The sequence below is a fragment of the Dreissena polymorpha genome, chromosome 16 (assembly GCF_020536995.1).
Source record: "Dreissena polymorpha isolate Duluth1 chromosome 16, UMN_Dpol_1.0, whole genome shotgun sequence".
Classification (NCBI taxonomy): Eukaryota; Metazoa; Mollusca; class Bivalvia; order Myida; family Dreissenidae; genus Dreissena; species Dreissena polymorpha.
The window spans coordinates 48,077,934-48,101,728 of NC_068370.1; the positions used below are offsets into that span (position 1 = coordinate 48,077,934).

At 33.8% G+C, this 23,795-nt stretch overlaps 2 protein-coding genes across 3 annotated transcripts; both read right to left on the bottom strand.

The window, feature by feature from the left end:
* Positions 1 to 753: 753 nt before the first annotated feature.
* LOC127862979 (uncharacterized) lies at positions 754 to 10,550 on the bottom strand. The gene is made up of 5 exons (XM_052402255.1): positions 10,411 to 10,550; positions 4,329 to 4,475; positions 3,164 to 3,223; positions 2,555 to 2,674; positions 754 to 1,453 (listed from the first exon to the last, which is right to left on the bottom strand). Exons 2-5 carry the CDS (start codon positions 4,473 to 4,475, stop codon positions 1,430 to 1,432), a joined length of 351 nt encoding a protein of 116 aa, XP_052258215.1. The 5' UTR covers positions 10,411 to 10,550; the 3' UTR covers positions 754 to 1,429.
* A 7,547-nt stretch (positions 10,551 to 18,097) lies between these two features.
* Positions 18,098 to 23,795, bottom strand: LOC127862882 (uncharacterized). Of its 2 annotated transcripts, none has more exons than XM_052402134.1 (5): positions 23,611 to 23,795; positions 20,963 to 21,127; positions 20,558 to 20,617; positions 18,915 to 19,040; positions 18,098 to 18,514 (listed from the first exon to the last, which is right to left on the bottom strand). In XM_052402134.1, the coding sequence occupies exons 2-5, from the start codon at positions 21,125 to 21,127 to the stop codon at positions 18,491 to 18,493; spliced, it is 375 nt and encodes a 124-aa protein (XP_052258094.1). In that variant the 5' UTR covers positions 23,611 to 23,795; the 3' UTR covers positions 18,098 to 18,490. The 2 variants fall into 2 exon arrangements, with proteins under 2 accessions (XP_052258094.1, XP_052258095.1); XM_052402135.1 differs by having other exon boundaries at positions 23,717 to 23,762.

Below are 23,795 nucleotides of genomic sequence, written 5' to 3' on the forward strand. Positions count from 1 at the left end.
AACTATGCGCATAAACTATTAAGTTATTTAATAACGTGCTTTGAATTGTTTTCTCGTCTGTGAGAGTTTAAACTTGTATTATACTGTGAAAAGCACCCATGCTACTTCACCGATGTTATTTCTCTGAAGACATTTACATACGGACAAGTTTTGAATGTACACACATTCACATAGACATACATTATGGCAAATAATCGTATCAATTAAAAGGACAAATTTAAAGACAATCCAAAGTCAATATATTTAACGCTATTTACATTGAAATATGATTAAATTATCGGGATAATAACGTTTGCGTGATGTGTTTCACATGAAAAGATTATTTTGTTGACTTTTATGATCGTAACTCGCACAGCGTTGATTCGCTTATCTCCCCTGTTTTCCCCTGCTGTGCGACGTCAGAGCTGAACAAGCATTTTCGCGTCCGCTTAATAGATAAGCGATAGATCAGAATTCGGGTTTTATTTTTTTCTGTTTGTATTGATATTTTCGTGAAATTGTTTTCACAGTAATAGGGAAAATTGTTATCTGTGCGGCCTTTCGCTGTAAATAACGTTCTGGAAAAGATAATGTGGTTCTTTTCCAGTTTCCAAATGACAAAATATGAAAAAGATTTGGTGCACCAAAATCGTGCTAGCCATGTTTCCAAACACAAACTGTTTTCTCCAAATAAAAACAGCCGCGTCTGTTTCTGCCTTGGCATCGATCCACAGAATCACGCCGCTTCTTTACACGCGGCGATTACCCGAGTAAAAATATTTACAAATATTTATTGTATACTATAGCAATTGTAAAATAATTTTAAAATTAACGAAAATTAGAAACAGATACAGATAATACGCTGATATATTTACTTCTGCGCGATTGTGTTAACATTTCGTCAGCTTCTCTTCATACTTCATACAATTACCATCGGATGTCAACTGTCAAAACAATGATAATTCCGTATATGGCCGATTTCCGTTTTTCACATTAAATTCTGGTAAATATTGAAGAAACAGTGCTCAAATTTTTAAACACAAACTAACTCTATTTTTTCCGAAGTATCAAACGAATTTCGACATATGTTTCTTTTTTAAAGATTTGATGAAATTTCGATTAAAAGTTTCGTAGTGAATATCAACTAAAGTACTGGAGTATCTCGCGAATTATTTGCCATTGACAATTCTTTTGAATAAAACAAAAATCAATCACGCTGTATCGTTATTTTTACACTCTTTTAGTTCGTTCATTATTGAAAAATTACATAATCCGTCGGAAAGCATAATAAAATAAGCGAAACATGATGTTCAATATGAAAGTCTCTGGTTGAACACGCATGCTTCCCGTCTTTGCAAACTTTCTCAAGAGCGCCAGTCTGTCATTTCCTACCAAATAAAGTACACCCATGACACAACAATTCGAGTCGTTGACAGATAGCCAGTTGTTGCTAGGCGTTAACTGCTGCCATGGCCTGCAATAGAGCAAATGGTATATGGTATAATTATATGAATATGCATGTTTATTTGACCGAGACAATAATCATGAAAAGAAAAGTTCACTTTTCTTTTGATGATTATTGGAAAAAAAAAGCATTTATTTATTGTTTGTATCATTTTACTCAAACTGCCACTGTACATTTAATGAGAAAAAAGTGTATTCTTCACACAATAAACCATTTTCCGTAATTTATAAAACTGATAATTGTACCAGTGAGCAATCGATATATTTGTTAATCAATGACATTTACACTCTAGTATTATATCTCAAACAAATCTTTTAACCACGTCAAACAATGCCTTGATAAAAATTGTTAATTATCAAACTTTAAATTACAATAATAGAACGAGGAATATTCATACTTCACAAGCTGTTCATATCTCAAACAAAGAATCACCTGTGGGTTAAATGTAATTGTTAGCTTGTTTGTTTATTTCAATTCAAACCAGTCACATCATAGCGGTTAGATAACGCACTCACATTTTGACTTGATTTCCTGGTTAACAATTATTGTGTGCACTAAGTTTGCCAGAAACTGACAACTGCCTTACTTCAATCAGAGGTAATGCATATGCGTAAAGTGTCATCCCAGATTAGCCTGTGCAGTCAACACAGGCTAATCATAGACGGCACTTTCCGCCTAAACTTGATTTTCGGTAAAGAGGGACTTCATTAAAACTAAAAATACCATAGAAGCGGAAAGGGTCGTCCCTGATTAGCCTGTGCAGACTGCACAGGCTAATCTGGGATGCCACTTTACGCACATGCATTTAGCCCAGTTTTCTCAGAACGCGGCTCATTTCATCACAAAACATGTTATATTATCGGAAAGATAATTGAACTAGCGATCTTCGTATTATTTCGTAGAATACCGCTCTACTAATAAGCTACGCGGTCCAGCTCGTTGTTCACAAACCATGTTTGACATATTATTTTAAACAGAGATTCTTAAAGTGGCCATAACTAATAACTTGTTCTTGAAGAGCTTATAGTTTTACATGAGTTAGCCATAAAATACAGGCACCAAATTGTATTGTAGAATGATTCAAAAGTTAAGACATGTTTGACTACATACCCATTCAAACACTGTGGCGGTGAAGGGAGAACGCATGTGTTCCAGTGTGTACTTCGAAAGCAAGTCCCTGGCCTTGGCCTTTGTTGCGGCTGAAACATCGGTGGGGTCGTATTCTACCACCTTCGAACGTACAAAGCAAAGGTCATGACGTTGTATCGCGGATATTTTAAAAATATCTTATTGCATCACATGACGTCACATCAAATGATGCCATATTAAGGAAGGTACCGTGGCGCCTAACTTATTCGCATAACGTAAAATCTCATATTATAAATATTGTAGGACGTTCGAAGTATATTATTGTTTATTGTTTTAAATTAATATGTATAAACTAAGCAACATAATTATACTGAATGACAATTGCCAATCTTCCGATTATATACACAATTGAAATATCATCACTTTATATGGTATATAATTAAGTAGACTACTTTAAATGGTATATAATTTTACCTTGCATAATAATGAAATATACAAACTTTTTTCACAACCAACTATTCTTTTTCTCCTTATTATTCATTTTTACCTTATTATTATTATTTATATGTATATTATTATTGTTATTGTTATTGCTTTACTCATTATTAATTCACAGGATCATATATTTACCAGATCCATCAATCCTCTACCATCTGTTCTGGGCAAATTGTGCTTGATCGTGGCCCATGTCTGTAATATTGATATGATGTGATATTATTTTTATAATAATGTAATGCATTAGTTAAAAATGCTATCGACGGAACTCGACACACTGATGGTAATTGTGATGAACTTAGTTCTACGGCATGTCAGTTACCGGCATAATTGTGCTCACTTTCAAAAATTGCCTAAGTGATCGCTTAGACCAGCTTAGCGTGCCCTTAAACAATATTTAAAGTGAGATTATGCGATTTTTATAAAAGTTCAATTTTAATATATTGATAAAAGTATGTTACAATAACACAAAATAGGCAAGAACAATTATTGATTGAAGACTTATTTCATAAAATGCAGCAAAGACAAATTAGCGCCGCGAGCCAATTGTGACGAAGATATTTCGTACATATTTTCCTACAATAACCGAAGCATTCGTCTTTTTTATTAGGATCGGAGTTAGTGTTCGTGTGTCGTATGAATATATATCGTTGCAGAAATTTAAAATAAACCGTTAAACTAAATTTAAATTCTCGTCGTACATGCATGATATACATGCTGGCGAATTCGACTGTACAGCCTTTTTCGATTTCAGAATAAAATATCTGGCTTATTTCGCATTTTTCGACGCATGTTCTTCTTAGCTTTTATTTTAATTTATATTGAAATATATGTATAATCAAGTTTTACACATTATCAATAAATTCATAAATTTTGGACAAAATGGTATAATCTCGCTATAATATGTTCTGCAGTGTGTAAACTAGCTATCGTGATGTGACTAAAATATTACAAAGCGGCCAAAAAGCAAAATAAAAGGATCTTTTTTAATAACATTGTTTTGCGTTCAATTCAATAATGAAAATGAAACTTTTCCAAACGCGTGTAATCGCATAACGAGTATGTGAAATGACGTCGACGACATGGTATAACGTCAGCAAAACATTTGTTTTTTTTTATTTCAATTCATGTGATAAAAATATTTGGCAGTTACTTTCATTTTAAATGATATATCGTATCCAATTTTTCCGGAATTTTTAAGTAAGCAACACAGTTTGGGTTACTAACAGAAAAAAGCAGTTCAAATAATTAAATTATTATAGATGAAAAGACAACTCGTGTCACATTCTGCAAGTCTTACCGGGTTCTCTTCCCCTATAAGAAGCATGGCTGCTGTCAGTAAGTCTAATAAAAACTGAGGCGGCTTGTCGAAGCTCAGCTTCATCAGATAGTACCTATCTAATTTTGCCACAGCCTCCGCGAGTTCTTCCAAAGTCTTCCCACTCATCTGACAAGAAACACGTCTATATATATATATAGATTTATTTTGTTAAATATAGTCTTTATTAACCTCGTCCATAGGTATGTGCAGGTCGAGGCCATCCTGCTATATATATATATATATATATATATACATTGTAAAAATCATACAACAAGAATTCATTGTATTATAAAACACGTATTATAATAAAGGTACATGCACAAATAACACATATAATTTTTATCTATCTAGAGGGTTAATAAAGATTAACTATATGGAATACACCAATTAATAAAAATTGTGAAGAAAAAAAACCTGTCACCGGTGTACTAAAAATATATTTAGTTGTACATATTTTGTTACAGTGAATTATATTGGCTTGGGTTCATTCTATGTGTATTTTTACAACTGCCCAATTAGGGAATTCAATATTTTGATGAGTTGTCTGCCTTTGGATTTCCCATGATAAAAGAAGACGTCTCTTAAGTCTTGGAACATTGGTATTTTGTTTGTTTGTTTACACATAAAGACATACTTTTTAATTTCAAGAAGTAATATATTGATAGGTTTATTTTTTTTCCTTACAAATTCCAAGAATCATGTCCTGGCAAGAGAGTGTAGGCATATTAACATTATTTATATTCAAAGCGTTCGAAACATGTTGAACAATTTTTTGGATGTGCTCACAACCCCAGAAAAGATGAGTTAAAGTTTCCTCGTATTTATTACAGAAAGTACATTTATTATCATATTTTTTTTTCATTTTATAAAGCAGATATTTAGTACCTAAAATTCTATGTATTATTCTAGTATGTAACCATTGTATGTTAGTATCTCTGGTTATTTTAATAACAAAGCTGTGCACATACTTCCAGTCAATATTATTAAATATTGCATTCCATTTTGCTTCACATGAAGGTTTTTTAGTATTTGAAATATGAGTTTCATATACTAGTTTATTTTGTTTCTGGACAAAATCAAATTGTAGGTAACAAGAAATATAAGCTCCATCATTGGTGTTGCTTTTACAGGTGCAAAACCTGAGTTTTTAATGAACTTTGCTACAGACCGTTTTAGACCTTCTTAAAATAGAAAAATGATATTTTTACCTGTACAAGCTTCAATTTCTTGCTTAGACTTAATTTTTCCAGTGGTACATACTGTCTCTTATAAATCGTATGCCACGTTCATACATACTTTTTCCATAAATACTATTATCACCGATCTTTAAGTTGTTGTTATAAAAAAGTGGCATGTCAAGTATATCATCAGATCTTTTTATTTTGATTAATATGTACATTTTATAATATATAAGCACATCCTTCCAGAAAAGATTTGTAAGATTTTCAACAATGTTGTCGATATAAGCATTACCCATATTTATCTTCTTTTTTTAACATTGAACAGTGAATACACAAGTTGGAAACATTTTCCTGTACATGTTACTAATTTCTTTATCCATGTAATCTTCATACTTTTTTTCAAATGAGTAAACATCAATCATATTGAGCTCTCTATCTTCATAAGATTTTATAAGTATATTATGCTTCCATTCAATATGAAGTTGTTAAAACAATTTTGTATTTGTTTCAAAATATTGGATCCTGGGCTAGGAAGAGAAATAAATAAATGTGTAAAATGGGGAAGCAACAATGTTTTAACTATGATTATCTTTCCTAATGGTGTAAGATATCTTCTTTTCCAAAATTGTATTACACTTTGTAAACTTGCTATTTTGTTTTGAAAATTTAACTCAACCATTTTTTCAAAATCTACATCTAATAGTATGCCTTACACTTTGAAATTTGTTGTGCCCAACTGAAGTTTGTACTAAGTTTTAATTGAGTGAGTGCTATATTTTTTTGAACCTATCCATATTAGATTTGTTTTGTCAAAGTTTATTTTCAATCCAGACTCTAAAGACGTCGATATAAAATTACATTATATGGATTGTGTTATTCTCAGTAGTGTGATGTAATCGCTCACTATTTTTGGTTCCCGATTTATTAACTTAAAGTGAATTAAACGGCCGTCGACAATGCCAGACTTAAGCGAGATATCTCAAGACAATTAAATAACAATTTCTAAAATCGAATACCTTTTTTGTCTGCAGGTTACATTCACCACTGTTGTGATTTATTACTCTTATCTTTCAGTCAAAACAGTATTGTGTATATCGCATCGAGAAAACAGTATTGTGTATATCGTATCGAGAAAACAGTATTGTGTATATCGTATCGAGAAAGGGAAAGCTTCAGACTAAACGGTCCAAAACTACACAACTCATATGTTATTGAAAACAAACAATGGCATATAGCTTTGGAAATACAAACAGCATTGTAAAAGGCATGCGGAAAATGGATTACCCACTCAAAAGTGAACAAGCTTTGAATTTTGTAGAGGATAAAGAGATACCGAAACTTCTTTGTTTAATTCAGGAGACAGCACCAAAAAACTCAACTACTATGGAGGTGGATGTACTGTTTTTCTTGCATACATGCACTTGTATCCTGTTTAGCGGAAGTCGTTTTAAACATCTTGTAGCCTATCCGATCATGATATAACACGATATTACTGGATATTTAACCCACTTATGTTTAGTGGACTCTCCCATCTTTCTAAATTGGATCAATTTATTTCCAAAATTAGGGATGTCTAGTATATTTATTTCTATATTTAGAATATTTCTTACATAAATTCCTTTAAACAAACAACGCAGACCCTGATGAGACGCCGCATCATGCGGTGTCTCATCTCGAGAGATGTTGTTTGCCAAGGCCTTTTTTCTAGACGCTAGGCATAAATGGGTAAGGCGATTTTGACAAAGAGGATTTCTGTTATTGTTGTTTTGCAAACATAAATTACATAGGAAGAATTTTATAAAAAAATATGCAATATATTTTCGTATATATTTTGGACCAAACCGGGTAATTTTGACTGATTTTTTTCATCCGCGTTGTTAACAAAAAATGTGTTTGGAATACAAGTATATGATTCGTCGAAAATTAAAATATTAAAGTAACATTACTACTCAAAATCAACGGACGTTCGTAAAATATTTCGTAAAATAAACTTAACAAATTAAAAATCAGTGTTCCTTATGGCAATTGCCGAAATTTAAACGCCTGATGTGGTCTGGTAAAATAGATGTTTGTAGATACAAAATGCTCATTGTTGTTTTTTTTTCCATTTTAATTTCCCGCAACGATATCTATTTATACGACACATGAACACTAATCAAAAATCTATGTAATCATACCACATTTAGAAATTGTAGCTTTTGATGTAAGGAACACTGATTGTTTAGGTGTAAACTTTATTTTACGAAATACTTTACGAAATTTTCGTTGATTTTGAGCGTTATAGAGACTTTATAAAGTCTCTATGTCCCCTATTTTCGCGATATACTTTCGATTGTACATCGGGAAATTTTATTACCGAATATACTGAAACTATGAACTTTAATCAAGTAATGACGTGATATTTAATTTTAATCAATATAAACTAATAATTGTAAAAAATAGGTAGTATTTAAGAATTTGTTGTTTTCGTCATTCGTGGTTGACGGTCCCTTTAAAGGGATCTTTTCACGCTTTGGTAAATTGACAAAATTGAAAAAAGTTGTTTCAGATTCGCAAATTATCGTTTTAGTTATGATATTTGTGAGGAAACAGTAATACTGAACATTTACCATGTTCTAATATAGCCATTATATGCATCTTTTGACGATTATAAAACCTAAAAATTATAAAGCGTTGCAACGCGAAACGATTGAATAATTTGGAGAGTTCTGTTTTTGTCGTTAAATTTTGTGAAACTACGAAGATTGCTTATATAGGGTATAAAATACGTCAAGTATGTGTACTCAGCGGAATGGCTCAGTAGGCTAAAGCGTTTTTACTTCAGGACTCTGGCAGGACTCCAGGGGTCACTGGTTCGTGGCTCAGTAGGCTAAAGCGTTTTTACTTCAGGACTCTGGCAGGACTCCAGGGGTCACTGGTTCGAAACCTGCTCCGGGCAATGTTCTTTTCCTTTTTTTAAATTTTATTCTTGATTTTTTACTGGAGCTTTTACGATCCAATGTTTACATTTATCAATATAAAGCATTTAATGAATAAGTTAAAAAATGCCAAAATCTGTGAAAAGGCCCCTTTAATGATTAAAGTCAATACCTGCCAAAATCTGTGAAAATGTCCCTTTAAACAATCAATGAGAATGTATTAAATGCAAATAAAAGCAAACAGTACAGACATTATTATATATTAATACATATCTCAATAAAAAGGTGTAGTTCAATGTTTATGTATACTTTATTTTACATCATTAAAAAAAAAATATCCGATTTGTTAAAGTGACTGTCCAACAGACTAAAGCGTCGTTCGACGCGAATCGATATTTTGGGGAAACTACGAGGATTGCTTATATAGCTATAAAATACCTCCGTAATTGACATGAGCATGGATGGTTGAGTGGTAAAGTCGAGAGACATTTTACTCCAAGCTTCCATGACTTTAGGGGTCAGTGGTTCGAGCCCTGTGGAGGTTAACGTTTTTCTTCTTTAAAAAAATAATTGTATTAATATTTTATTTACTGGAGATTGTTAGTTCAAATGTTTAAATTTATCAATATAAAGCATTTAAAGCAATTAATGACACGCTTTAATACATGCCAAAATCTGTTGGACGGCCCATTTAAGGTTACTCCACTGTTCTATTTTAGTAAATATTGAAATGTTTGTTGTTGTTTTATGCGGTTAATTTCCTATTTGTTTCGAAAAGGGTCAGGATGTACATACTTAGCCAGTACATACTTACGTTAAATGATTACTTCTACAACTTTAATGTTTGAAAAAATACACATTATTAAGAACAAATAGAACCATTCCTTGCCGGGTTTTGAACCGGGGTCGTTCAGGAGCGCATTGTATCGACCTCCTCTGGAATCCAACCATTATATCAGGTATGCCCGTATTTTAAAGTCACAATACAAGTACACAAGCATATAAATTTAACTAAATTAGACCTGTGAATATCAACCCTGTAGTACAGGTGTATTGTTGCCTTAGGAGTATTTTTTATCCCTTGCAAGAAAAAGTGATTGATTTTGTCGAATTATTTTAACATATCGACTTTAGCGAACAACTTGGAAAATAAAAATTTGAACACTATATGCCCACTATTATTAAGACATGTTTGTTAAGAATTGATTTTATCAATATGTTTATCCAATGTATTTTTAAGATTATTTAAGTCTGGTATCGGATTTTTTTACAACACCGAACGAATGCATACTGCATGTGATATATATGTCCCTTTACGGGAAATTAGGCAACAGAATATCAAGACTAACATAAAAATTAAACGTACAACTGCATTTATTTTAGTCAAATGCTAAATTGCGTTTGGAAATAATTATTTATTTTATGTTGATGTAAAATCTTGGTTAAACTAGTGATTTTTTTCTTGTGTTTGACGTTAAATCATATGTGAATGATAAACACATTTTTAAAGTTACTGCTGCGAGCGTTAAAACGATGGAACTGTTTCTAATAGTATTTATTTATATTGGTGGTTATCAAAAACCATAACTATATGTACACGTGTTTTCTAAGTGAAAATTACTATTTCTATAGTTTGATGATTAATAAATACTTTGTTTAATTTTTTTTTTAAAGAAATTGTCATTTTGCAAAAATGTAAAAAGGGTCTTCGAAGATGCGAAGTTCAAAACGATAATAACGGCGTGAAAGGGAACTATGCACCGTAACAACAAAATATATATCAAGTTGTTTAATTTTAAGAACAAAGTAGCTATTTAGTCAGATTTAAACTTATCAATTTCTTTTATTTTTTTAGCATCAGTGATTTGACAACGTCATTCAGAATCTTAATTCCGCATCTAAATATGGCTCTGTTCAACGGGCTCTACGTACATGTAGTTAGAAAGACGACAGCGCGCTTACCTTTTAAAGTACTCCGAGTTAACCCTTCAGACACTGTATTAGAAAATCAAATCGATGTCTGCATTCCATAATTTCCCAATGATCCGATATTGATCCATTTACTGAAATTTCAATTTCTATATTAGCACACTAAATACACGTATAGGTTTGACGATATGCGTACATGTATATTGATTATTGGGACAGTACACCACGGGTTGTAAACTTAGTTACAAAAACAACATACAGTTTTAAAGTCATAGTATGGGCATCTAACAGTTTATAGGTGTCTATCGCAACCGTTGTTTCTTTTTGGTGTTTTCACTTCATATACACTTATATTTGTTAATGCAGCATCAACATACTAAAACAATACCCCGGAAAGAGAAAAATAATGCATTTGAATATCAACCGTACTTTCGTTTGACAACTGATCATGCATGTATGATGTGAACCTAAATTTAGTTTTAGTGCAGATTCGTTCATACGACACAAAGACACAATTTTGTTTTACGGATCATTTCGGCTTAGATGACTGGGTGAGTCATGTAAAATATCGAACAGAAAATATATTTTTAATAAACAACTTGAAGCAAGATGAGTTGCAGATAATTGGTCAGTAACCACATTTTAACTAACTCTTTTGACCTGTTAATTCTTTTCAGCTCTATACAAGAGTGAAACATGCCCATAATATCACTTTTAGCAAGTCGGGGGAGATTTTTTTATGAGTCTGTATCGTTTTTTTAACTTTGGCAGCTGTAATTTTACATGCTCCATGCCAATATATATATATAAACAGTTAATTCACCTTTTTGTTTTATTACACAATAACGCCGTGAAAGATGTAAATCAGATGAAAAAGTGTCAAATTAGAAAAGTAAAAGTGAACGTCATAATTGCATCAGGCGCTTTTAAGCGAGATTTTGATGTCTATGTTGTAACGATGGCGAATACGTGTTTACATTTATTGAAATAGGCAATAGTGCATTTTCTTTCAGTTTAGTGTTTTATTGTGGAGTATAGGAGCCTTGTTCTGATAAAACTGGGCTTAATGCATGTGCGTAAAGTGCGGACTGCACAAGCTAACATGGGACGACACTGTACGCACATGCATTAAGCCCAGTTTTCTCAGAACGCGGCTCAATTATACATTTGACCGTGACTATCCTTTTTACACATTATTATGCTGCGTGTAGCTGTAGAAGGTTCGGATAACGCACAGTTAACAATTGAAGGGAAGGGAAATTCTGGTAGAATGAAAGAAAGATACAATAAAAGCGGAAAGGGTCGTCCCCAATTAGCCTTTCGGGCTGCACAGGCTAATCTTGGATGGCCCTTTCCGCACATGCATCAAGCCCCATTTTCTCCGAGGGCGTATCATATTTATGCAGAACAGTATGTAGGAATGAACATTGCGGAAAATGTGCACGATGATAATCGGACTACGTTTTAAAATATTTATGCGAATTTAATATTAAACAAACACATTCGTTAAATTGATATCACGCGCCATAACGAAAAAACTTCTGACAGACGGACGGACGGACGGACTTGCAGACGGACGGTAAACGCCAATCCTATATGCCTCCGCCTTAAGCGTGGGGTAATTAGCTTGCAAGGAGTTAAAATGAAGAAAAAAGGTGAACGTATGGTTTAAAGTTCCATTAAAACACTAATTCGCATATATCGAACCTGGGGACATCACAATAATATATTTATTTTTGACATTGTGTATGCAAATTTATAATGTTAGAATCGAAAGCAATTTGCAAAATCGTTATTTACCTGTCAAAAGCGAATTCGTCTTAACCTTTTTATTGCCGAATTTAAAGTAGTAAAATAATATAACAATTCAACACTATGTGTTATGATAGCAGAATAAATGGTAACGGAATCGAAGCGGGAGATAAAACAAACTTATAAAGTCTCTTCTATTGGTATTAGAACTCATGGCTAAATGTGTTTAAAATAGCACACAGTTAAAATACACAACAGAAGAAGTGACAATTTGTTGATACGACACTTTACGCCTAAACAAGAATTTTGCTAAGAAGAGACTTTCTGTAAACGAAAAATACAATAAAAGTGGAAAGTGTCGTCCACTGAACGGGCTAATCTGGGACGAAACGTTATCCACATGCATTAAACCCCCTTTTCACAGAGCACGGCTCAAATGTAGTATATTACAGTGATTTTACAGCCATACGGGAAGAATGGTCATATGAACGATGTATAACCATGTGGAACACGAGTTTCAGTATATGATGAATAGCATGATTAATGTCAGTGTGACATGAATGTGTTTGCTGGTTAACCCAGTTATGCCTAGCGTCTAGAAAAAAGGCATTGGCATTGCAAACAGCGTAGACCCAGATGAGACGCCGCATCATGCGGCGTCTCATCAGGGTCTACGCTGTTTGCTTAAAGGAATTTCTGTAAAGAATATTCTAAAAATAGAAATAAATATACCAGACATCCCTAATTTTGGAAATAAATTGATCCAATTTAGGAGGACGGGAGAGTCCACTCGGCACAAATGGGTTAACACTACAAGAATCAACCACACGAAGACATCTGCTTGCTTGGTTGATAATGGGAAAGTTATTGGTTTGTGCCACCATTATTTGAGCCTTGTTCTGAGAAAACTGGGCTTAATGCACGTGCGTAAAGTGTCATCCCAAATTAGCCTGTGCCGTCCTCACAGGCTAATCAGGAACGACACTTTCCGCCTAAATTTGATTTTCGATAAGGAGGGACTTCCTTGAAACTTAAAATACCATACAAGCAGAAAGTGTCGTCCCTGATTTGCCTGTGCGGACTGCAAAGGCTGACCTGGGTCGACACTTAACGCACATTCATTTAACCCCCTTTTCACAGAACACGACTCATCTAAAGGGTCCTACGTGGAGAGATGAGGAGTAGGTATCAATCAGATGAAGGTTCGGGAACATGTGGTAACAGGTCGCTACTAAACTATACAAGTGTTACAGACACTAGTGTCTACACCTAATGTACGAACACAAACAAATCCAATACATAATCAAATTGGGCTAAATGCAAATATGTCATAATTAAAGCAAAACGTTTTGTAGTCAAACTTTGAGTGAGATTAACCTAGTGAAAAGAGAATTTTATGTAGTAAAGCCAGTCTATTCTGTCGATATATTGAATAGGGATAAACACACAAATGGATATCATTCCGCCGATTCTCGCATCAGCAAATATTCCTTTATTTACAATAATCTACATATTAAGGTCATTAAAGTGTGAACGTTTGATCGAGATCCACCAATAGTTAGCGATGATGTAAAACACACAATTTTGAGACTTGTTTTCTATATTGGAATAACAGACAAAGATTAATAAGTTGCTCAATACTTATCCCAGCAGTGAGCTAAAATATCTTCCTTAACCCTTTGCATGCTGGGAAATTTGTCGTCTGCTAAAATGTCGTCTGCAGAATTTCTAAAATTAGCATTTTCTTCTATTTTTTTTCAAAGAATACTATCAGAATAGCAAACAGTTTGGATCCTGATGAGACGCCACGTTTTGTGGCGTCTCATCTGGATCCAAACTGTTTGCAAAGGCCTTTAAAACTCGGTTCCCGCACTGAAAGGGTTAATGATCATCTTCACAGGCATATCAATTTAATGTGAATGTGTGCTCGGGATTCACCCTGAAGTGAAAGAGTCGTTCAAAACAGAAACTTCGAGACTTGTGGACGTAAAGATTTACTTACGGACGGACGAACTGATGGTCATTTGAAATGCTGAATGCCCCCCGCCCCCCTAGGGGACATACACATAAATTAACTTTGAAAACAGGTCTCGTACGCCCCAAGTTAAACTGTTTAGTAAAGAATACATAAACATATATAATTTGCTAGCGATGAATAACGTTAGAATTAGTATTCAATCAAGAACGCTTTGCTACGATTTAGCAGAATTATGTACGTTTATTACTTGTATTTCTTTATAATGCTAGGTTTACATCTGGCCACGATTACCACGATGTCCCCAATTCCAGAGCATCGTGGCGAACGTAACAGAGCGTGGAGTCGAATCGGGGTGATCGTGGGGGAGCGTAACGGAACGTGGTTGAATCGGGGACATCGTGGGCATCGGGACAGATTTTAAATCAAACTTAAATTTCACCACGATTGCCCCGATTCATTTTCTAATCGTGACAGAGCATGAGATCGCAACAAAGCGGCTTTGTCGTGGGAGATCTTAACAGGACGTTACGGAACGTGGTGGAGCGTGGAAGCCAATCGTGTTGATCGCAACAAAGCGTAACAGAACGTGATGCAAATCGATCGTGCTGATTTTGTAAGGAAGCGTAACAGAACGTGGAGTATACCATTTAATCGTATAGCTCCCCGATTTTTAAGCCTATGGCTAATCGGGGAGATCGTGGCCAGATGTAAACTTAGGAAACTCTGGTAAGCAAAAAACATATCTCTAGCTGACACGCATACTTAGCATTTTATTGTATTTGGGGGTCATTTGGGTCAAGGTCAAGGTCACTGTTGCTTAAAATAGACAAAAACTTTGCGCTGAATAATTTCAGTTAGGATGGAGGTATTATTACACTGACATCTTGTGTACTACAGACTGGTCTTGCAGGGAATGCATTTTGGAGAAACAGTTAATAAGAGCTGCTTTTATAAAACACGATATCCCCTACTGCGCTTTGAAGCTACACAGTAGCTGCCGTATATCCCATCATGACGAAGTTATTGCCCATTGATATTTGTCAAAGTTACGGATCTTAGGCAGTATCTGGAAGCCTTATAAAAAATCCGATAGCGTTATCTGAGTCCAAGGCCAATAACTTCTTCAAAAACCAATGGACCGGAACGAAACTCAAACTTTGATCTGTAAGTTATGTAAGTAGACTCACATACCAGAAAGCAGCTAAATATAGGAAAGGGGTTTGTAAAAAAGAACTCAGGAAAACTGTTACAATGTAGACAATTTCTTAGTTCAAGGCCTATAACTTCTTCAAATGTCAATGGACCGGAACGAAACTCAAACTTAATCTGTAAGTCATGTAGGTTGACTCTCCTACCAAAAATGAGCTCTATATCTGAAAGCGTTGCGTATGAAAAGTCCGGAAAAACGGTTATTATAGAAAAAAGGCCCAAGGTCCATAACTGCGTGAAAAATCAATGGACCGGCAAAAAGTACACTTCATCTTTTAGCTACATTTATGAAATCGTTTCGTAAAAAACCTCCGGAAACGGAATCCCGGAGAGACTGGCGAACTGACGGACGGACAGTCTGACTGCAATATGCCACCCTACCGGAAGCATAAGCAAAATTGCATAAAACTTGAAAGTAGTGTGTGAAGGTAGCTCACATGCAGACAATGCTTTCCAACTTAAGTAAATTCATTAAAATGAATTTACCATTGGCACCGTTACTTTCTTGTTTTAATATAAAAATGTTCAGCTTTAAGTTTACATACTACATGTACATAAACACTTCAGATATTCAATTTCAAAAATGTCTTTTGGGTCATAATTTTAGGTCAAAATGAACATTATACTTTAAATGCGGATGTTAAGTCTAACAGCTCTTCTTGGAAATATAATTAAATTATTAATATCAAGTATAATAATAATAATAATAATAATATACTTGAAATAGTAACAACTTCACTGGTCTCGTTGTAAATATGTCTCGGTGTTACTATGTCTCGGTTTTACTATGTCTCGGTTTTACTATGTCTCGGTGTAACTATGTTTCGGTGTAACTATGGCTCTGTGTAACTATGTCTCGGTGTAAATATGTCTCGGTGTTACTATGCCTCGGTGTAACTATGACATTTTGTAACTATGTCTCGGTGTTGCACTGATGTTACTATGTTCTCAAATATCGAAGTCCGCTAATTGCGATTTAAACATATTTGTTTTAGCTCGATTGCATCGAAAGCCTAAGGCTTATATAAACGCTCTCGAGTCCGTTTCCTGGGCCTAGTACCAGTACTTGGTGTCTTTGGGGGAGATCTAAAGAACACTCCCACGGTGGGAATCGAATCGGTGACATCCCGGTCGCTAGGCGGACACTATATCCATTACGCCACGGCGACCTGATATAATATATATATATATATATATATATATATATATATATATATATATATATATATATATATATATATATATATATATATATATATATATATATATATATATATATATATATAACTGCGATTATATATGATATATATAATTGCGATTATTATCGAGCACACGAAGGATGGCCTCAACCAGCGTCTAGAGCAACACATGTGCTCAATAAGCTATTCTCAAAGCATCCATTCACTATTACCGATAAAGCGTGTTTTGGCTATGCACAAATGCACAGATGTACTTGCCATACAAATTTGACTTAATATAATACTAGCAATCAAAATATCTTTGGTTATCAGCCAATAAACAGCGCATCAAATTGCTTCAGTAAAACTATGTAAATATTCCACGGGAAAAGTCAAAATTGTACTTTTTGTACGTACCATCAATAAATCATTTTTTTATTTTTCTTACATAAAAAACCATGTTGTAATTTAATGATTTCAACCACAGGTGGTTAGCGTGTGGCTATGATATTAATTAGTGAAAACATCATTTTGAATGATAAATAATCATATTATAACGAAAAATTAACTTTTCTGAAAAAAAAAATTTCACTATCAAATATATATATAACAAGGTATGCAACTCAAAATCAGCCCAAAACGGGGTGCATCGCTTTGAACAGCCATATCTTCATCAATTGTGCAGCGATTTTCACGATCTCGGTCTTATTCAACGCAGAAATGAATTTCCTTTCTGGAAATGTATATGTCTTGCAATATTTTTACAAATGCTGGGTCAACTTTTAAGAAATAACACGATACACAACACGCATGACCCAGTTGACAGTGATCATGTATTCTTTATGAATGAAATCTCCAGTTGTAAAGACACACCTCCGCATTGGACCAATGAAATCACTCGTATGTTTAAAATGTCAGTTAGTTGAAATGTATGTAAACAAAGGTTTCAAACGGCGCTGGACAGTTAGTCTTGATGCAGAATGTAACGACAAGAACGGTAATAATGTTTTTTCATACGTTTTATTGAATTTTGGTATCGAACTACATGAACTTTGTAGGGAAGTTGCCCTTTACTCCGTGAAGATTTCAGTCTTAAAGACAGCATGATCACTGTCAACTGGGTCATGCGTGTTGTGTATCGTGTTATTTCTTAAAAGTTGACCCAGCATTTGTTAAAATATTGCAAGACATATACATTTCCAGAAAGGAAATTCATTTCTGCGTTGAATAAGACCGAGATCGTGAAAATCGCTGCAAAATTTATGAAGATATGGCTGTTCAAAGCGATGCACCCCGTTTTGGGCTGATTTTGAGTTGCATACCTTGTTATATATATATTTGATAGTGAAATATTTTTTTTTTCAGAAAAGTTAATTTTTCGTTATAATATGATTATTTATCATTCAAAATGATGTTTTCACTAATTAATATCATAGCCACACGCTAACCACCTGTGATTTCAACATAAAAGTGATCGGAAAAAGAATATAAATAATACAACGTAAAACAAAACATTATGACAATAGTTCTTCGCTAATGCGTTGTCTTTAATTTTCATTCTCCCAAACAGAAAAATAGCCGGAATTTGATTTTTATTAAACAAAAATAGTGTTTAAGCCATAAATATCTCATCCGAAACGATTTCTTCATTCGACAGGTATATATAAACCAGTTAAAACATGCAATAGTTGTGTCTAAACTATATAATTCAAGAGTTGTTTTCGGCGAACATATCAATGATGAACACAGTTACAAGTTTATTTTACCTTTTGAACTTTCACTTTTAAAACCATGAAGCCAATGCTTTGATTGGCCAATGACTCGTTGTCATATATTTCACAGATCCTGATGTAAACACTTCTGGTCACACAGTCCGTTAAAATGCCCGTGTTGGAAATTACACCAATCGTTATCAAAGTGTTTAAGTCCAAAACCGATCATCGACCATATCCATCCTGACGTTCTGACGGACATCAAATGCTTCATGTTTCCCTGCCTAGGCGTCCGCTGCGGCTACAGCCTGAATGAAAAGTTAGTAATACATTCATTTTGTATTTACATGTTTTGCTAATAACTTCGCATTTAAAAAAAAAAGGAATGAAATGGCTGGCGTATATGTTGTTTTGTTAAGTCGTTAATTAGGTTGGTGTCTGTATTTATGCGACAAATTGCTGTTTAATTGTAATAGTTTTTATTACATATATTTTGCTTTTTTGCTTTTTGTATATCTATACATCAATATACGTGTACTAGTTTGTTTATGTTAGATCAAACTCTTAAGAAAACTTCAATTGGCAATTTGTTACATTTGTTTTTCAAATTAGCATGCCGAATGTCTTTAGTGATATTTTAATAATATTTTACAGACACACGGGCTTTGTAACACGTCGACATAACCGAAAAGGAAGAAAATTACACACCCATTCAAACACAATAGCGCACACGGTATTAACTCTTTTGACGTATTGCAGTGTAAATTTCGACAACAACTCTTTGGCCTTGGCCTTCGTTGCTTCTGAAACGTCGCTGGGGTCGTAGTCTAGCACCTAGAAAAATGACATCACATTGTGTTATGACGTCACATCAAACATATACACTCAGAGACCGTATTCAGGGTTAGAAACTTACTTTTTACAATTGTTCAGACAATCATTATAAGTATTTTGGTTCCCCATCATCTGCCTTTAATATTTTCTTTTTATTAAATAAATAAAATAAGTCAACATCACTGCTGACATAAAACAATTTAAAGTCATTATGTTCTATTAATAGCTTGAAATGAATAATGTAATTTGCTTCAATAAATGTCTAATAATTTATTTATTAGGTATCCACAGTCGCCAATTTTTGTTTAATAATTAATAGCACAGAATTATATCAAGCTTTAACAAAGCTATTTTACCGGTCGGACTACACACTCTTGTAATTGAGTAGACCGAGCCAAAATCTACTGGCCACCGGCTAACAGGGAAAATCTACCTCTTTAATTGTTATCCACCGACCAATTCAAAGAAGGGCGAAAAAAGCATTATCCGTTTCAAAGTAAAAAAATAACATGATTATTAATGTTCACAAGTATCAATGTCGTTTTAGGTAACATCTGTGATCTTTGTACGCACACTGTTAAGTATTTTTCTGGATCTAGACATATGCGTTGTTCTTAATTCATTCTGGAGTTGGTAATAGTCTCAACATCCTAGGTCTCTTAACTCCGCTTTGTCAAAGTCATGACTACTATATATACATTATATTACCTCATATATCATGCCAAAAATATAAAAAAAACATAAATCGATCGGCATCAATCCATTTCTCTAACAAGATGTTGTTGTTAATAGCACCACAAAGATTTTGAATAAAATATATTAATGCATAACGGTAGCATGTAAACAGTATACATCTGAAAAAAGTAATCAGTTTACATTCATTATAAAATCCGATGGATTTTTACGACTTGTACAAAAACCTTTGGCTCTTACCCGAAATGTCACTTTAAAGAATCTATGATTTGTAGAAATTAAAAATAATACATAGATTAAACGAATAAAGAACAGATTCAGTTATATTGACAGAGAAGGTCCATGCACATTGCTTAGAAATTTTAACAGGTCCACTTTTAGTCATCGTCTGATCTGTGTGTATATCATTCAACTGTTTTCATCACCATATCCGCAGGAGCAAAACAGATATTGATAAATCGATTGAAAATGATCATATGACTTTCTTGAGAGCTATCTTAAACCATTAGAGCAAGGTGGATCTTACGTTAATGTAGGCATAAGGTTGAGTTTGCATTAAGGTAGGAGTAAAGTGGGGTTTGGAATAGAAGATTGGAGTAAGATGGAGTTTGCGTTAAGGGGAGGTTACGTTAAGATAGCATGTCCAAATTGTGATTAAAAACTAGAAAATATATGTAATTTTGGCGTAACTGTCAATCATGGTTTTCACCTAGGTCAATTACCTATGAATTGCTGCGAAATTTGTTATTTTGCTAGTAAGATACTGCTTCCTGTGATGATGGTGATGAACATGGACATTGTGTAGCGCATAATAACAAGTTTACCAAGTCTGTCAATCCTTTCCCGTCATTTCTTGTCAAGCTGTACCTGATTGCATCCCAGTCCTGAAATTGAAAACACACGCAATATACTCTTCACAGAAATACTTGGAAATAGCTGGACCGTTTATGTACGAATTAAGTACTAAACATATTGCAAAGACGTTATCTTGACAGATCGGCTGGATAATAGTTTTGATGACAGCGAAAACTGGTACCTAATAAAAAAGGTTTACTCACAACTTTGTTTTGCCCGTGGCCCATAATTAAAATGTGTGCTTGTTTGATAAATAATAACTCAAAACGCCCACAGTTAACGTAGGTCATTTGATAATAAAATAACTCTTTCACTACTCTCTTCAGTTAATAAAATGCTTAGAATATGCATTATTCATGCGCACAATGTCTTACCGGGTTTTCCTCGCCTAGCAGAAGCAACGCTGCCATCATAGTGTCAAACATAGGGTCGGGCATGTCGGCAGAAAAACTGTTGAGAGCAAGCAAGCGTCCCCTATCGATAGTTACTACACTCTCCGCTAGCTCTGAAAGGGTCTTCCCACTGCTCTGTTTGCTCATCTGTATCATTCAACAATGACCAAGCATGTTGTTTGTCCAACCTTAGATATGAGCCTCAACAAAACAATCCTAAGGTAGTCTATCCGTAAAAAGACTATGTTAGCTTGCGATATCGGATGATGTCGGTATTCATCGTAGTGTACGCGATTGTATACGGCTTCATTCGGCATAGTCCGGTTTACTTTATTTTCTTTCAACATTGTTTTTCATTTAAAATGGTCACTTGTATGTAATTTATAGGTACACGTTTTGTTTTATTGATCGCTGGCTGTTTGCAAAGTTAAACAAGTATATCGGTACGTGTAATTTGAGAACAAAGACGAACGTGGTAACCCACATTTAACCCAATTAACATAATGTACTAAATATCAAACTGTGTATACAATAGTATTATCATAAATAACTTCATCAACATTATAACCGTATGTATTTATATTTACGTTACTCATATGTGCATTTTTCTTTGCAATGTGTTATGTGTGTAGGTCGGGTCTTATTTTAATGGTTTATGAAGTATTATGTTTCTACGAATAGTATTAAACGAAAATTTAGTTTGATTCAGGAATGATAGCTGTAAATGAAAATAAGGCAGTCTTTAAGTAGAACACCACAGTATTGTTATTTTATTTAGAAATAACTGAAACATCCGTAGTAATAAATCTTAACATGCCTTACATAATAATCACTGGTAGGCCATATTCTTGTGTTTACAATGCGTTAGGATTTAGTGTTCATTGTCCGGAACATGTATAATGTTGTTATAATTTTTAATTAGTATTACATGTATATATAACAGACGACCACCCTGTGATTACTTGGTATTATATTTATCATATATTAACAAATTCAACTTGCAGTATGCTATCTGGTAAAAATGAATAAACCATGAAATTTCTACACTTGAAACTGTAAGTTTCCCAGAAAAAGACTTTTTTTTATAATATTTGTGCACAACTAAAATGAGATTGACTGACATGTTAAAAATTTGAAAACTTGTCCAAAATGTGTTATTTTCCTTAGTTGCAATAATTCAACTCTCAGCTTTATAACCCAAAGGGGTGCTGAGAGTTGCAATGCGCTGTCTATTGTCCAAAGGTGCACAATTTCATCACCACTGCAAAGGCTTAGGAACACTGATACTGCAAAAAACTTATCAACGTTCACCTGTCTAACGAACAAACGTATGCAAATGGTACCATTAAACCAAGAAATCATTGCTTTTTATTTACGTTGTTATTCTTTCGTACGCTCTATCAACCATATTTGGGATCTGTTGTAATGTTGGCGACAAAACATGTCACTATCGGTTAGGTCGCATTACACCAATATTTTCCAAATTGTGATATTTTATGTACCCGTTAAGTCGATAACAATGTTTTGAGTCGTCGAATATTTACACTGTCCGAAATTTCAAAATGAAAGTGACAGCAAAAATAGTGTGTTGAAATAACCTTGTGTTTTTTTAGGTTGAATGCAATTGATAACGTCCGTAGGCTGCAATTCAAGTAAACCTAATGTGTTTATGGAGTTAATTCATCGCTTTCCTTTATTGGTAACACACGACGTCTGTTCAGTGATGCGCACGAAATCTGTGCGCAGATTTGCTCTTGAGTCTAATAAGGGGTGCATATTGACTCCCAGAGCCGCCATAGCAAAACTTATCAAAGGCTCTGGGAGTATGTGTATATGGACTATATTTTCCTGTACGACAAAAACGCAATTCTTGAAACATAACTATGACAACGCAAGATAAATCAACAGCAATTGTTTCAAACCTAAATGAAATTATACGCATTTATTTGCATTATGTACGGACAAACAACTTTTTCAACTGTTTAAATATCATTTTATGTATTAATATGTAACACATAAAAAAGAAGTTATTGTTTCAAATGCATGTATCCTATACCGACTTACAACTGTAATGCTCTTGTTGTGTAATTTGACAGTGTTTACATAGTTTCAAATACAAAAAAAATCCATTCGCAAAGTTGACTGATTTGTGTTACTTTTAGAAACCTAGGGGTCAAGTATTGTATATCATAAAAGTATATCGGTTTCTTGATTACTATTCGAGTATGAACTTTTTGTTTGACGTTTAATCCATTTTTATTTGATATACCAATCAATTAAACGTTGCAGATTACGAACATAGTACAAAAATGCAGAATAAAAATTAGAAGAATACTGATACAATACCTTAAAACAAATATTTGCCTACCGATATCTATTGATTACGCTTATACTCAGTCAAAAACAATCAAACAACAACATTAAGGATTTTTAAAATTGGATTGTGGTATTCTTCACAATTGTAACGAGAATAATTAACTTGCCACTTAAGTTCCGACGCACTGAATATTTACGAATTTTGAATCGATGTGATTTTGAAATACAATAATTATACATGTATGCAAACATTATTAATTACGCAAAATAAAATAACAATGTGTACGTTCAAATCGAATTAACTCAAAACTTACCTTAAATGGTGTTACAAATAATCAAATAAAATAGTATAATGGTTTCCTGTGGATAAAGGTCGTTTAAGTCACAGCAAGCACGTACCAATACTAAACATAAACATACACAAACTTAATCCCAAGACTACGCGGGGGACCGGTCATTAATACACCAATTTTAAAGTGTACATGTGGTATCGATTAAC